Source organism: Phoenix dactylifera, unplaced genomic scaffold, assembly GCF_009389715.1.
Source record: "Phoenix dactylifera cultivar Barhee BC4 unplaced genomic scaffold, palm_55x_up_171113_PBpolish2nd_filt_p 001045F, whole genome shotgun sequence".
NCBI classification, from domain to species: Eukaryota; Viridiplantae; Streptophyta; class Magnoliopsida; order Arecales; family Arecaceae; genus Phoenix; species Phoenix dactylifera.
Window position 1 is genome coordinate 26,967 of NW_024068397.1, and position 16,716 is coordinate 43,682.

Sequence of the window (16,716 nt, forward strand, 5' to 3'; positions counted from 1 at the left end):
TTTTTTTTGACACAATCAAATTTTATCATTTTCAACTTTTTTATATCTTTGTGGTGTTTTTTTAATTATTTTATTTGATAATATTATTTTTAGATTAAAATGTCTAATAGAAAATATGAATGTGGGTATGAAAAACTCAAAAAGAAAAGAAAAATTGATAAACTCATTCAATCTCAAAAAGGAGCTCTAGATAGATTTGTTGTCACAAACAAAGAAAAAACCATATCAAATTCAACTCAAGAATTAACAACAGAGCATGCACCCGAAATAGAGTTAGAAAATGACATAAAAAGAACGAAACAAAATGAAATTGACAACCAAATTCATAGTAGTATTCAAACATCTACTGAAACAATATCTAGTGAAGAGCACAATGAAGAATCGGATGGAGATAGGATAAACAAGGAAAAATATTGTGAAACTAGTTCTATTCTTACAAATTTATATGATCCTGCTCAATGGAAAAATATTGATACAAAGTTGAGAGACTTAATAGTAAAAAAAGGTCCAATTAGAGATTATGATATTCATTTTCCTAGAGATGAAAATAATAGACACTTTTTTATAATACATTACATTCGTAAGTTATCAAATGGTGAAAAATATGATAGAAGGTGGTTAGTGTATTCGAAGAATTTGGATAGAGTATATTGTTTTTATTGTAAATTATTTTATTCAAAGCCTAGCACAAGTCAATTAGTCAATGAAGGAACTAAAGATTGGAAAAATTTAGGTATCAAGCTCAAAAGTCATGAAATAACTAATGAACATATCACTAGCATGAATAGGTGGATTGATTTAGAAGGGAGATTGCTAAAAAATAAGACAATTGATAAAAGTCTCCAAGAACAAATAAACCAAGAAAAAAATCATTGGAAAAAAGTTCTATTGAGAATTATTGCTGTCGTGAAAAATCTTTCAAAAAATAATTTAGCATTTCGAGGAAAGAACGAAAAGATCTATCAAAACAATAATGAAAATTTTTTAAGTCTTATTGAAATGATTGCAGAATTTGATCCAACAATGCAAGAACATGTTCGACGCATTCAACATGGTGAAATTCACAATCATTATTTAGGTCATAATATTCAAAATGAATTGATTCAAATATTAGCATCTAAAATTAAAGCTATAATAATTAAAAAAATTAAAGAAGCAAAATACTTTTCTGTAATACTTGATTGCACTCCTGATGCAAGCCATCAGGAACAAATGACCTTAATTTTAAGATGTGTAGATACTTCAACAAATCCAGTAAAAGTACAAGAATATTTTTTAGAATTTTTAGAAGTAGATGATACCTCTGGAAAAGGTCTTTTTAATGAACTTATAAATATAATAGAAAAACATAAACTTGAAATTAATGATATAAGAGGATAAGGGTATGATAATGGGTCTAATATGAAAGGAAAACATCAAGGTGTACAAAAAAGATTATTAAATATAAATCCTAGAGCATTTTACACACCATGTGGATGTCATAACTTGAATTTAGTATTATGTGATACTGCTAACTCATGTTCTAAAGCTATATCTTTTTTTGGAGTGATACAACGGATTTATACCTTATTTTCTTCTTCTACAAAACGATGAAAAATTTTACAAAATAATATATCCACATTGACTCTTAAACCCTTGTCACAGACACGTTGGAAAAGTCGTATTGAAAGTGTCAAAGCAATTAAAAACCAAGCTCCTAAAATAAGAGATGATTTAATTCAATTAGCAGAAACTAGTGAAGATCCTAAAATAAAGAGTGAAGCCACATGCTTAGCTACATATGAGATTGAAAATTTTGAATTCTTATTAGGCATGAATATTTGGTATGATATATTGTTTGCTGTTAACTCAGTTAATAAGACTTTACAATCTGAAGACATGCATATTGATGTGGCTATAGATCAATTAAAAGGTCTTCTTTCTTATTTGAAAAGTTATAGGAAAAATGGATTCATGAATGCTTTGAATTCATCTAAAGAAATTGCAAATGAAATGAAAATAGAACCTACATTTCGTGAAAAATGTATGATCCGTAGAAAAAAACATTTTGATGAAAATAGTGTTGATGAGACAGCAAGATCAGCTGAAGAATCTTTTAGAATTGATTACTTTTTATATATAGTAGATCAAGCTATTTCTTCAATACAAAATAGGTTTGAACAATTTACCATATATGAAAATATTTTTGGTTTTTTGTTTAATTTTAGAAAGTTAAAATCTTTGAATGAAGATTATTTAAAAAAGTGTTGTCTTAATCTTGAAAACTTTTTAAAGCATGGTGAATATTCTGATATTGATGGTCTTGATTTGTTTTCAGAGTTAAAAGTTTTAAAAGAAGTTTTACAAATAGAAACTAGTACCCCTATTGATACTTTAAGTTTTATAAAAAAAATAGATTCTTTTCCAAATGCATGCATTGCTTACAGAATATTGTTAACAATACCTGTAACAGTTGCTTCTGCTGAAAGAAGTTTTTCAAAATTAAAGTTGATAAAATCTTATTTGCGGTCAAGTATGTCACAAGAAAGATTAAATGGATTAGCTATATTATCGATTGAAAATAGTATTTTAATGGATCTTGAGTATAAAAATTTGATTAGTAATTTTGCATCTCAAAAAGCTAGACGAGTTATTTTTATTTAAAGTATTTTATACTTATTAAAAAAATTCATCATTTAAAAAAAAGGCCTCTTTTTGTGAGTTCGCCTTAGGCCCCCAAATGTTTTGGACCGCCCCTAGCGGTACATGTCAGCATATCAAACCAATCCATCAATCTATATCCTTTCATGTGATAAAAAAATGTGCATCATATCTCCCAAACAACTTGTAGAATCCAAAACTCATGAAATAACATCTAATTCCAAGAATTTCCTTGTTTGATTTAATCACAGCCATATATCCCCTGTGTTGTGGTTCAAATCTGGCCCGAGGGTGAGCCGAGGGGGCCGCCGATGCTGGAAAGGAAAAGACGGGAGCCATCTCCTGCACGACGGTCATGGACCTGCACAAAGCCTCACCGGTATTTCCGGTGAGGGCTTTCCGGCGATCAAGTTCGAGTGGATAGATTTGATCCAGCCAAAAATTCCTTAGAAATTACCTGACCGAGCTATTTATAGCCTCAGTGGAGAGGCCCAGGTGGCGGAGGTACTGTCAATCCTCATCATGAGGGGGCGTGGCTCTGAGCCGGATGGCGCGCCGCTCAGGCTGGCCAGGGACGTGCGATACAGCCCGTTCTTGAGAACAGTAGGGTATTGACAGCCACAGCAGGGTATGGCCGGAGTAGTTAAGATGTCGTCTGACTGTTGTTGGTCGGTTATGGAGACGTGACACGGTAGTGTGGTGAAGTACGGCCACGTAGGTGGGCGTAGGCTCGCATATGGGTGTGGTCATTGGCAAGGCCGAGCTCGTGAAGTAGTCGCGTCATGCGTTTGACAATGTCGGTTTGGCGGGTGTTGAAAGTAACTCGACTTCCTGGATTCCAAGATATGCTCGGAGGAGCGTCCCGAGCTCGAGGATCGGAGCGTATCGCTAGGGCCAGTGTCTTGAACTTGGTCGGGACGGGTCGGCGATTGTCTGGAGGTACCCCGAGCTTAGTCGGGGGAGTCGGCGAATATCTGAAGGTGGTGGAGCTTTCGGCGGAGTTCCGAGGACAAGCTGACTGTGGGCCGAAATGAAAATTCAGTCGTCCGTCATTGGTGTTTACTGGGCCAAAACTGGGTGGCCTTTTAGTTGTGAGCTGGACAATCCATTTTTCCCTCTATCATCCTGGAATCAGTTCGAAGCATTGACTGGATGATAAATTGTTTTAAACATAAGTTCATTTCATCATCAACCATTTTTGATAAATTTATCGTACAAAAACAAATGGTCAAATCCAGGAAATTTCAGGAACAATCGTTCCACAACATGGACAATCATAATGGGCAGCCAGCCATGGATGGAGGCACTCAGAGTGGCACTTGTGGGAGCAGGGCATCAACCAAGAGTGGTAAATGGGAACCAATTGAGCTCACCTCTCTCGGGCTTTGTATTCTGATTGGATGCCTCTGGCTGCCTCGAGCGCTCTCTTCCAATAAACACACGCCTCCTCCATCTGTGGCCATTAACAAAGTAGCATGGTATTAGCTTTGATAAGCGGTTTCAATGAAGAATGCGAGGTATTCCATGTATAAGAAGTTCAAAAACACAAGAGTGCAGCTTTGCTGGATTAATTTGGTTTGAAAAGTCTGTCGATCTTTATATAATTTTTTAATAATTTCAAAAAGAAAAGAAAATTTTCTTCCTTATTCTTTGTGTTATTGTAATTTAACAATGAGTCCCTCTTTTTTTTTTTTTTGGTCAAGCAAAATGGTGGAAGATCCCCTGCTTGATTATATTTTATTCATTTATTCCTTCTTAGTCGCTTGCACTAATGCATCTTTGCTCATTTTGCTCATGCATGACCATCAAAACATGTGCCAAGTAAGCTTTGAGATGCATGATCGCGCATGATCATATATTTTCAAGGCGTGATCGAGCGATCACCAGCGCAGGAAAGACCCACATGGTGTTTTACATGAAAGAGCTAACCTGATCCTATAATTAACCAACCAGAAGAAATTTAGATAATTGGTCTTTAAAAAAAAATATGACAGTTCTTAGAGCAAAAATATCAAAGCAACTCTTTTATACATGCTCAACCTAAATCTGTTGCTATGAGATAATAAAAATTTCTAAAAACCTTATAAAATCTCAAAAAGAGCCTATCATATGACCTCAGAAATTGGAACTCCCCCCTCCTCTTCACTCTTTCTCCATTTCATGTGCCCTGGTTCTTGTGATATATGGTACCAATCATATTACCTAATTTAAGGCCAAGTCAAACATGCACTCCATGAAGTGTCTTCTTACCACCTATTGATTCCATTAAGCATATGCATCAACTTGAGCCTTGTGGATCAACTTTCTACCTTCTGCTGCCTTTGCTTCTTTTCATCAGACTAGGGTGAAAAGCACCTTACCATGTAAGTGATCATCTCTCATCAGTATCCCCATATGAAAAAGGAAGCAAGCAACCTCTAGGGAAAAGCATCACTATTGGAGGGATGACGACATCATGGCACACCTAGGACTCCTCTTCACGATCCACTGCTTCGAGATCCAGATTCTGAGAGTAGTGATCGAGAGCCTGATTCTGACGTGTGGATGTTCTCTTTGTCTTTTATCCTTCTTTTGTTTTCGTAATTACTCTGGTTTTGCTGTCTTGCTTTTTTTCATCAGCCTTGGGCGAAAATCAACTTACCATGTAAGTGATCATCTCTCATCAGTGTCCCCATATCAAAAGGAAGCAAGCAACCTTTAGGGAAAAGCATCACCATTGGAGGGATAGAGACATCGTGGGACACCTAGGACTCCTCTTCATGATCTACTGCTTCACTATAGTTTTTATTACCCGAGAATCCCATCTCTATATCTCCTTAAGGTCAATTTTGACGATAGCATCTTTAGAAGCTAAGATAGAGGAGGTGCAGCTTCTATAATTAGAGACAGTTATTTGATATTACTATTCTTGCAACTGAGTTGAAAGGAGTACAAAAGGTACCAGGTAGCTGTTATTGTGCTAAGGCAGACCATATTCTCCTAGAAGGTGACTCTAGAATCATAATTGGATAATTGGAAGCAATGGATGAGCATCCTTCAATGTTGGATATTTAGAAACTGTCCAAGACCTACACTATCTTTCAGCATGTGTATAGAAAAACCAATAAAACGGCAGATTGGGTGGCATCTTATATTACTGATTATTTAGATAGCATGTTGCAGCATAACTTGACTAATATTCCCTTTCAGTTTCATGATATTTTATTTTCAAACTCCATTGGATGTATGCATAGCCATCATGGGGCAATCATCAGGGAATACAAAATGTGGCATCCCATGCAAATGTGCGTCTTGAACCTTCATTGGACCTTCAGCTATGTCACTATTTATATTTATACTTATTTTCCAATACCCTTAATATATGCTTGAAGGAATCAAAACTCGTAAAATATACAACACCAAGAAAGCAAAAGAATATCAAGTCATAAGACTGGATGCAGCTTCTCTCATCCCAACATTCCATCGGGGAAGGAAGTCGGGTATGCAACACCATGTGATTGCCAAGCAAACCTCAATTTGTTGCTCGATAATACAAATCAAACAATTAAACTCTCCTGCTGCGGGGATCTTCTTCGAATTGTATTGACACAAGGTTATTCCCCTTTTGCTTCTTTCCCTGTTATGAATGGATAATGCTAAAAACTGTTGATGAGAAGCACCAAAAGAAAGCTTTCCACGACTTAAAATAGGTCTTTGCTTATCCTCTTTCAACAACAGATGCACCCCCCAGAATTTTGATTCCATTAGAGCATGAGGCTCTACTTCCAACTGTGATGTAACTGTAACAAAACAAATTTATGTCATATGTGTAGACCATAAATAGTGCAAGAGCTATCAAATATGAAGTCCATTCAACTTGATAAAGATGTGTCAGCAATCACTCAACTCTCAACTTGACATCAATTCAGTAACAGAGGACCATTCAGAAAACCTAAGGCAAGCAAGCCGGCAGGCGAACCTTCAATGTTGGCCTCATAGTTTGATTTTGTACAACCATGCGGTAATGATCCAAGATCCAACAGGCAAGGCTTCAAAAAAGAATAGATAGTATGATCAGCACAGAAAATCTCCACCGGGACACCATGCAACCAACCATGCATCAAAACAACCTAATTTATGTGTTAATTTGATAAAAAAGGAGGCATGCACTGTGTCCTAGTGCATGAGGCTTCTTCCATTACAAAATTTGAAGAGGATCAAGTAAAAAATTATTTTCATATTTTAAATCCATGACATGCAAGTTATAATAGTGTAACCTTAAAGCCTGCTCTCCCATTACTAATGCACTAATTGAACAATCCTAAATTTCTAACCATCATTCAAAGATAGTAGTTCTTTATTCATGCTGAGTCCTGGAAGGACGTATGACAGGCCTACCTTCCTGGAAGACAGAGGATGTACAATCTTTGTTTTTAGGATGGGAAGCTAAAAGCTGGTTCATTGGGTGCTGGAAACTAGCAGGGACCCACCATAAGCCTATGATGGGCCCAACTTTACATGAGATGCTGACAACCAGAGTATTTCTACGGATCGCCAGCACGTTCATGACCGTTTCGTCCACATGACCCTCTCGTCCATTCAGTAATCCATAAAACAATGCTTCCCCTGCCCATTCCTTCAATAACTCCAGGACAAGATACGGCTGGCTGGCAATTCTCTACAAAGAAATATAGGAATTATGATAATAGAAATCATTGGATCAATCTCACGCTTGCGTGCAAGTGGCTTGCCAGGGAAATCTCTTCATATTTTTCTCTCCTTTTCCTGCAGGCCTGCTCCTAATAAACAAACAAGAGCCCCAGATCACCCCACTGTGACTGAAAAAAAGAAGGAAAAAAGAGTCAAATGGATGGAAGAAAGAAGACCAATTCGTAATTAGCAGAGATTAAAAACAGATATAAATCTCACTCTACATGAGACATATGGGAGCTTGTTTCCTTGTATCATATAGGTTCTGTGCAAATGGCTCCTAAAACCTTCCTGTAAAAATGCTTTCGAGGGGCAATGGGGATGGCAGCAAGATGGCTTAAAAGCTTCTTGACGGGCAAGAGGGAGGAGAAGAAGACCTTAACGTCTTCACTGCTGACAAAGGCCCAATTAGATCCAATCCAAGTGCGCACTCCAAAGGAGAAGAAGAGATGGAGCTTCAGAAAACAAGCAGCAGCAGGGAAGGGTTCGACTTCTCCAGACCAAACAGTAAGTACACCTACTAATGCGCTGTTAGAGGCTGAGATTGATCAAAAGACGCATGCAATGGCTGTAGCAGCGACGGCAGCTGCCACAGCAGGTGTTGCCGTTGCTGCTGCACAGGCTGCAGCAGATGTGATGAGTCTAACCTCCGCCACCACTGGTAAAACATCCAGTGCCATTGAGGAGGCAGCTGTAATCAAGGTTCAGGCCGCCTTTAGATCATATCTGGTACTTCCTGTTCTCCTCTCGTCTCTTTAACACATTGCTGGTCTGTTTTTTCAGTGCAGAGAATCAATTATCATTAAAATTTGAACAGATTCATTATGAGGAATGTATGAAAATATACCTAATATCCGAAGTTATGTAGGAAGTAAAAATGACAGTTTTGTTTGTCGCCTTCTAAGGACACCCATATTGTAACATCAGATACATGGAACCATTTATATAAACACAGTAAAAAATGAGAGAGCTTTTTTGTATGTTTAGCTGAACATTAAATAAATATTTCTCATACTGCAATTTGTTGTCATCTCAATATTTTAATAACAATCCAAGTTCCAGCTAATTAAATGGGGCTAACAAATGAATTGCAAAGAAGTAAAAGAAAAAATGAGAAGACATAGAAAGTAGAAGTTTCATGCATAACATAAAAACTACCAGGGACATATGCGAAAATACAGGACTGTAGAATACATCATCAAACGCCCAGAGGAAGTAAGATTTGGGCAACAAAATTATATTTGGGAGAAGCAATTATATATGACCGAAAGAAATAATATGAATAATAAATTTGATCAGATACTATAGAGTTATACATAGAGGAGATAAACATACTCTACATCTGCAGGCAAGGAAAGCTCTACGTGCATTGAAAGGTCTGGTAAAACTGCAAGCATTGGTGAGAGGCCACCTGGTGAGGAAGCAAGCTACAGCTACTCTCCGCAGCATGCAAGCACTGGTGACTGCTCAAGCCCGAGCATGTGCCCAGAGGATCCGAATGGTTGAAGAGTCCCAAGCCATCTCACAAAGGCAGTCTGTATACAGGAGATCACCACAGCGTCGCAGATCCCGACATTCATATGTAAGTCCACCTTCCAGTAAAAATATTACTGACAGCATCTTCTAAAATGACAGAAAAAACCAAATAATTGGATCATGGAAACTATGTCGCCAAGTTTAGACATCAAGGGGACATATAAAAGCTTCGGCTATTAGCCTAAATTTTAAAGTGATCTTCAGATTTACTGTTCTTATGAGACATGTTTCATGAATGTAGGACATGGATAGAAGTGCAGAGGGGAATGTCGAAATTGGGGAAATGGATCTTCGTGAGTCGAGGGGCAGTACAGAGAACAGGAACAGTTATTCCATCACAAACACTGAAATAAAGGATCGCAGACTCTCTATATATTATGGCAATGCTTGTCTGCCTCTCAGGGCAGACCAATACCAGCAGATATCATCTGCTCGATCAGCAATTACTTTTACGAGCCCAAGGGCTTATGGTGGGCATTTTGAGGAGTTCTCATTCACCACAGCACAAACCAGTCCTCAACACTTGTCAGCTGTGTCTCTAACTGATGCAACACAAACTTCTTTCGACTACCACTTTTACCCCAATTACATGGCCAACACAGAGTCATCAAGGGCAAAGGCACGGTCACAGAGCACACCAAGGCAACGAACTGATTCATATGAAAGGCAAACAAGCACGCAGAGGCCATCAGTGGAAGGAAGGAACATTCCTAGAGGTGTAAAGATGCAACGATCTTCTTCCCATGTGGGTTTGACAGCAAATGGGTATCAGTATCCATGGTCAATCAAACTTGATAGGTCCAGCATGTCCCTCAAAGACAGTGAATGTGTTCAGCAAGCATCACGCTTACGAACACCAACTATTGCAGATCTTTGGTAGGATTTGAGGTACAATTTGTCAATCCTTAAATACAACTCTTGCTTATGTGTACTGAATACTTGATTACTTCTTCGAGGAGGAGTTGCTGACTGAAAATGCCATGCTCTGTGTGATTCCAGGTTCCCAAAAATAAGTACTGACTCTTATCTCAACTGTCTACTGCCATTTGGAACATGTAACACTGCTGAAGGTAAACGTAAACAGACAGGCCATGTCAAGCTTCTGAAGAAGGGAATCTGCAGATATGTACCGAAGCACAATCTGCTGAGACCTAGGAATACATTTTTCCCCCTCTGCATGTAAGCTATGATCCCAAGTTTTCTAATACCTTGTTCTAGTTTGGGCTATTTCAGTTTATTTTTCATATTTTATCTCCATCATAAAAGCAGAACAACTACTGCTTGCTTATAAACAAAATTTTGCACACTTAGCAACCTCCGAGAATCATAACTCCTCTTTGATGTTTGAATTAAATAAAAACTTATAGTTGATTAGATGTTGACAACCAACAGAAAATACCCATTGCATTAGCTATCTCATAGACTGGGTTCCGCTGCCACTGTAGTACTGCTTGGTAGTTTCACGTGAGAATTCTGCAAATGTCATCCCATCTCTCAATCGAGAGGATAGTGGTGGAATTTTTCTGAGGATTTCTTGCATTAGTTCAAGTGGTTCCTGAGTCCCAGCAACCACAGTGCTTGGTAAACCACTGCCATTGTTACAGGACCCAGATGTCTCCTTGTTTGACAACAACTTCCTACTTCTTTTAGACTCTGAAAGGTATGCAGGATAAGAGAGAGTTTTGTCCCAAGATGGCTGCAGGAAGACGACAAATGTCTCCCGGCTTAAGTTCTCTATTTCAACAGGTCTGCCAACAGAATGAAGTGTAGAGCAAAGCTTACCTCCCGACAAGATATCAGCTGCTTCCCCTACCTGAATGATGAAGCTCTCAGGTGGGGATTTCACTGCAAAGAGTTTATTCCTTTTAGTGTCAAATAGTTGCAAATATGTATGCCCATCAGGAGAAGAGCACTCTTGACTGTTTGACACAGAAGAACAATCTTCTATTTGGCAAGGCAACATAAATAACGGTGTTGTTAGAACAGTAAAGATTCCATAGTCATAGTGCCATTGCTGCCACAAACTGGACAAAGAAATTCTGCAGCATCTATCTTTAATCAAGCAATTTTTTGCATGCAACTCATCCAGGGGCTCCCTTCCTGATCTTGGAAACAAACCTCCTGATATAGTAGTATGAAACTTTGAAGGACAAAGGTCAGCTGAATGTACTTTCTTCGTTCTCCTATGGTTCTCTTTGAGAATAAGGTTATCTAATGTTGAATGATAATGAATAAGACGTCCCTTTGCACTACCCAAGTTTATAATGCTCTGTTCCAGTTCCCTGCCACCAATGGCCTTATCACAAATCTGTGCTATGTGAAGTCCAAGTTGCATCATACAAAGACCTAGTTCCTTAAAAGTTTTTCCGAGCTGCTCAAACCCACAATAATTGAATTCCTGGAACCTATTAACAAATGAATTATCTTCTTCACTGTGGCTGCCTTGTTCTGAAATGCTAAGACCACTTGAAAACATCTCCAAACTTGAATCTTGTCCGTATTTTAACTGCAAGGCAAATGAGGAGACACCCCTATCTGGATTCTTCAAAGGAACATCACTGCCTAAACCATGCTCCTGAAATAAACATCACCCATAAGTTATCTTTTAATGGTTACCTATGTATCTGATATGATTATGTTAGTGAGAGGATATGTGTATATCATTGTGCATTTATTCTTCAAAATAAATAGAAATAAAAATAAATTCCTGAAATAATTTTTTTCAGAGAAACTGTATTCCATTCAAAAGAAATTATGAGTATACGGACAAGAAAACGCTTTGTAAAACAACTATAAAACTACTATACTGCATATAGTATTGCTATGTTATATATACCCAATCCTTTATGACAAAATAGGTATCCAGAAGAAAAATAGGCGTCCAGAAGATAGTTGACTTTAGTGCTTTATCATCCATAAATTGCAATGCATCAACTTTTTTTAATCAATGAAGGTCATAATCAAGTCAGCTACAAAGAGTTTTGGTAAAAAGTGTGTTAGAAAATATTACATATGCAATAAGTTGTTTTTTTCTTTATGAAGACATGTATAGTTTTGAACGATATGCTTACTGTTATTTAAATATATGTGTCAATTAAAACAAGATTCCCAGATCTAAGCTTATATTATATTTTTTCTCTTCTTTTCTTTTTCAGTTGTTGAAAGGAAAACCTATTTTTAACCAATGATATGGCATCATTTCCAGCTTTCTTTTCTTTTATCAAAATTAAATATATACATATATATTATGTTTTTATAGTCTTTATTTTCATGACAATATCCGCATGTTGGGTTATGTCATGTTAGACATTTACAGCACATAACTTTTGGCACAACGAACAGTGAACTAAGTGTCAAGTACCGCCAAAGAAAACAGTCTTCAGAAAATGTAAAAATAAGTCATGTATTAGCTTACCAGGACACTGACATAGGTCTTTGTATTCTAAGCACTCAAATAAAATGATTATTAAAACCAAACAACTTCAAGCCTAAATTATTCTTGCTTCAAGAAGATCGAGGTCAAAAAGAAACATTGTAAATTATTATATAAAAGTAATCCAGTTATGAATGACAACCTACCAAAGAAAATAACTTATTTAACCTTATCACTTAAATGTTTAAATCAGAGTCATAGATTGAGCCCAGTAATAGATCGGATATGCAAAAAAAGAAGAGTTATTAGATCAGAAATTATTATTTTTAACGTATGTATAAGAACTTATAATAAAGGAGGGACAAAAAGAAATCAAATTTATAAGCTGAGGTTCTGAATTTTTAAATTCTTAATACTGAACATACCTTCCGAACTGATGTGAATGCAGCAATTTGATAAGCAAGTAGTAAGGGATAGATAAAACAATGATTAAGTCATAAAGATTCGGACTTCCCAGGTTTTAACGGATTCAAGTTCCATGATCATGAATTCAGGTTGCTACTGTCTCTTCAAACAAAAGTTATATCCATGTCATACGAAAGGCTTAATATTTATGACTTTGCGAATTTTATTCAATAATACTTTAATATTCCATAATAATACAAGAAAAACCCTGACAAAGGCACTCTTTTTCACCAAAGCCAGCATTGGCCACTAAAAGGGCCATTGAAGCCAGAGTCTTCTTCAATAGAAAGTAGGAACACATGATGGAGTTCATATAAGATAAACATAAAAATTCTTTACAATAGATATTTAACCTTAATTCCATACACTAATGAACGGGATGACATGAATAACCTTTAATTTTGATTGAGTTATAAACACATAGAAAAATGATTAAAGCCACCTCCAGTCCTCACTGATAAAATTTCAAAATCTAGGTGGAATATTAGATGCATTGGTATTCTACCTCCTCCCCAAAGAGTAGCTCACTGGAAGAGATTGACCATATGAATGCCACCATAAGTTAAGCATGTCAGGAGGATTATGCACCAAGTTAACGAATAAAATCACATAACATATAACATTCATTGCCAATTTGGGATTATGCTACAACTGAACTCCTTCACTTATAATTTGTCAGTTACACATGCATGCAATTTCCTAGATTAAATATTTTAATCATACCTTTTTCAGCAGTCTCTACATATTCAAAATTAACTTCAGAGGGTTTCCTCCTAGGCTGCACGAACGTAAACTGCGACCAACAAAGTAGACCTTTCTACATGCCAATTGGCCTTTAAAGTTTAATGGTAGGCACCTCTTGATGTAAACTTTTTGTGGAAGAAATTGAACAATAAACCTTAGAGAATAGATCTTAGGTGACGCTCAGTTGCAAAAATCCACCCATATGGAACTTTCCTTAGTGCTATACTCCATAGCCAACCCCATTCTGACGGAAAAAAGGGAACAATGTAATGTAACATGAAATGACGGATTTTTCAACTTATCAACCCCTAAAGCGCTGAATATAATAGAGCTGGGAATGCTCGAAAATTTAATACCCCTTCTCTTTCTTCTCCCCTCTTTCCCCCCTACTTCAATCCTTGTCTCTTCCTAACCAATAAACCCTAAAAGCCCCACAAATTCCCACCTATTATCACGTATACAACTAGAGCATTTCAACAATTCAATTACAAGTACAGGAGTCGACCAAATTTTTCATATCATAGAATCACATAAAGATAAACTAATTATAAACCAAAGCATTTTTCGGTGGAGTCCACCATGAAAAACTTATCAAAAACTTTTCTTTAAGACACCGAGATCAATTTCAGAACCCTAGGATGATGATAAGAACGTAACAAAATATAACTATTATGAATCAAAATGTAGAACAGAGTGGGACAAGATGGTTCTACCTTAAGGATTCGAGCGCGATCCTTGTTGTCAAGAAGCGCGAGCTTCCGGGCGAGAGGGAGAAGGGCGCGGCGGAGGGCGGGGGCTTTGGGGACTCCGGTAATCGAGAGGAGGCCGGCCCCCGATGGCCCCAGGGCTTGCATCACGGCGGCGGAGAGGGATTCGAGCCTCGCCAGCTCTTGGGGGGAGGAAGAAAGCCTCGAAGGAGCGGAAGCGGCTGAGGAGAGGAGGAGGAGGTCGGAGAAAGGGAGCTCGAAGGGCTCCAAGACCTCTGCCTCCGCCTCCATTTCTTCTCTGCGGAAGCGCCGCCCCGCCTTCGCCCACCAGTATTTGAACCGTGGAAGGCAATCCCGTTCCTGAGAAGATCTGACGGCTATGATGCAGTCTAACTGGTAGTTCTCGCTGGCTCAAAAGCATCGGGGTTTGGTATATCCCCGACCATGACGATGAACAAAAATTATATAAGCAGGCACCACAAGATAATAAAAAAAAGGGCATTGCTCTTTATTTTTTTCATATTTTTAATCTGGTGCCTAACTTAAAAAAATCCAAAAATTAGAGAGTCCTTCTTAAAAAAATTTAAAAAAAAAGAAAATTGAGATTGGAATACTCTTTCTACCTTATTTCTAAAACATGCTTTTTATTGGTACATAATAATGACGATATAATACACACCAAACAAATTAGTTATATAGCAAATCAATATGCATATTTAGTTAAATGGATATATGGTTTCTAGAACTTGATGTTCACCAATATATAGCATACGGCTAAGTGATACACACTTAACAAATTAGTCATTTAACAACGCAATAAACATCTCCAAGTAAATCGATACATATTTTTCAGAATATTATGTCACCAGTATACACTACATGGCCAGGTGATATACACATGCAGCAGTGATCCACTATATGCCTTTAGGTAAATCGATACACAATTTCTAGAATACGCATTTTACTAGTACATACTACATAGGTTAGGTAATACACACAAAGTAAATTAATCATCTAACAAGCCAATACACCCCTCTAAGTAAATAGATATATAGTTTTTAAAATATTATATTCATTGATACTACTATATAGGTTTATAGCTTTGTCTAAATAAAAAATTTTATACGTATCATTCCTTATAATCTATGAACTCTTAGGTGCAAAGATCTCAAAAAAGAGATAGATTTGGAGAAGAAAAAAGAGACTCGAGAGGAAAAGGAAGACCTTGCGGATGGGAAAGATGGCTGGAAGAGAAAGAGGATAGACGGAGAGGCTTGAAGAGGAAGAAAGATGATATAGATGGTCTCTCTTCATGGACGGTCTCTTTTGACGCATGCAGTTTTTTTTTTTTTTTTTAAAGTTATGTAACTAACAGAGTCCATTATTCGAAGAAGTTTGGTCCTTATTTAACTTTTGGATTTCCTCCTTAAGATGAGCACTAGAGAAAATGTGGCAAAAATAGGAGTGCCACCCTACATGATACTTTATAGTGCCCGCCTTATATGAATTTTGTACCATGACATGATATTTCAGCCGGTATGCAGTCTAACAGGTGGTTCCATCACTTAGCATGGTTGTTGGTGTTAGTGCTGGTTAGCACAGTTGATGATGTTAAAATTGGAGGACATATCACCCCACTGGTATGCAGTGCTAGTGTTGGCACAAGGAGGTATGGGACACTATTTCCTAATGTGACTCTTAGATGAATGCTAGGGGACGACAATTCATTGCTATGATGCTTGGGAATCATCCAAACAACCTGTTTCCTGGGGGCAAGTATCTCAATGGGTGTGTCCTTTATTAGCGGAAAGGAAGAAGAGGTGATTTGATGGATAAGATTATACTTCGAAAATCAACAAATGGAAGTACATTGCATTGAAGAACTCTTCACTAGATGAAAGAGATTTTCTCAAAAAAAATATTATTATTATTTCAAAAGGCTACCATATATAATGTATTAGACATACATATATAAGATATGATCTCCTAACTCTAATTAGGGTATTAAATCCGACACAAAAAACAATAAGACAATATGCTAGAATTACTCCATTACAAATATAGAAATCTAGCTAAAATTTGATATTGTATCAAATGAAAAATTTTAAGAAAATCCACCAAAAATCTCTAAATCCCATTCGCTCGCACGCTCGTTCATGAGATAGGCATAAATTAAAAACTTAATCACAAATATAACATATGTCCCTCAGCTACTTAATCAAACTAAGTCCCTTTTTTTTGCCTTTTTCTCAGAAAAAACGTAACTCATTAAGCCGCAAAGACTCTATTTTCTTGTTAACCGAGTCAATTTAGACATGCACCTCTCAAGTTAATCGCATGAAATTTTATTGAACCCAGAGTTGTATTATTCATCTCAATCATTCCTATGAAAACAAAGCTGGCACGATTTCTCAACTCCTAAACATTTGAACTTTCAGCTTTGTCAAGCATGAACAGCAGCAAAATTATCATGTGATCATTATTCTACTTTGGAACTCAAATATACTCTCTCTTATACCTTCTATTTTCGATCTCTCCATCATAGGAAAACCCATAAATTAA

General features: G+C 37.1%; 3 protein-coding genes across 6 annotated transcripts; 2 read left to right on the forward strand and 1 right to left on the reverse strand.

The window, feature by feature from the left end:
• Positions 1-5,912: 5,912 nt before the first annotated feature.
• On the reverse strand, positions 5,913-14,586 carry LOC108510662. Of its 4 annotated transcripts, none has more exons than XM_039121358.1 (6): positions 14,161-14,586; positions 8,665-11,440; positions 7,707-8,100; positions 7,018-7,457; positions 6,527-6,668; positions 5,913-6,419 (listed from the first exon to the last, which is right to left on the reverse strand). In XM_039121358.1, exons 1-2 carry the CDS (start codon positions 14,443-14,445, stop codon positions 10,277-10,279), a joined length of 1,449 nt encoding a protein of 482 aa, XP_038977286.1. In that variant the 5' UTR covers positions 14,446-14,586; the 3' UTR covers positions 5,913-6,419; positions 6,527-6,668; positions 7,018-7,457; positions 7,707-8,100; positions 8,665-10,276. The 4 variants fall into 4 exon arrangements, with proteins under 4 accessions (XP_038977286.1, XP_038977284.1, XP_038977283.1 ...); XM_039121356.1 differs by having other exon boundaries at positions 7,554-8,100; XM_039121355.1 differs by having other exon boundaries at positions 7,549-8,100.
• Positions 7,615-8,100, forward strand: LOC113460912. Its single transcript, XM_026810029.2, has one exon. The coding sequence runs from the start codon at positions 7,645-7,647 to the stop codon at positions 8,086-8,088; it is 444 nt and encodes a 147-aa protein (XP_026665830.1). The 5' UTR covers positions 7,615-7,644; the 3' UTR covers positions 8,089-8,100.
• LOC103721111 lies at positions 8,666-10,109 on the forward strand. Its single transcript, XM_039121359.1, has 2 exons — positions 8,666-8,911; positions 9,107-10,109. The coding sequence occupies exons 1-2, from the start codon at positions 8,777-8,779 to the stop codon at positions 9,743-9,745; spliced, it is 774 nt and encodes a 257-aa protein (XP_038977287.1). The 5' UTR covers positions 8,666-8,776; the 3' UTR covers positions 9,746-10,109.
• Positions 14,587-16,716: the final 2,130 nt, after the last annotated feature.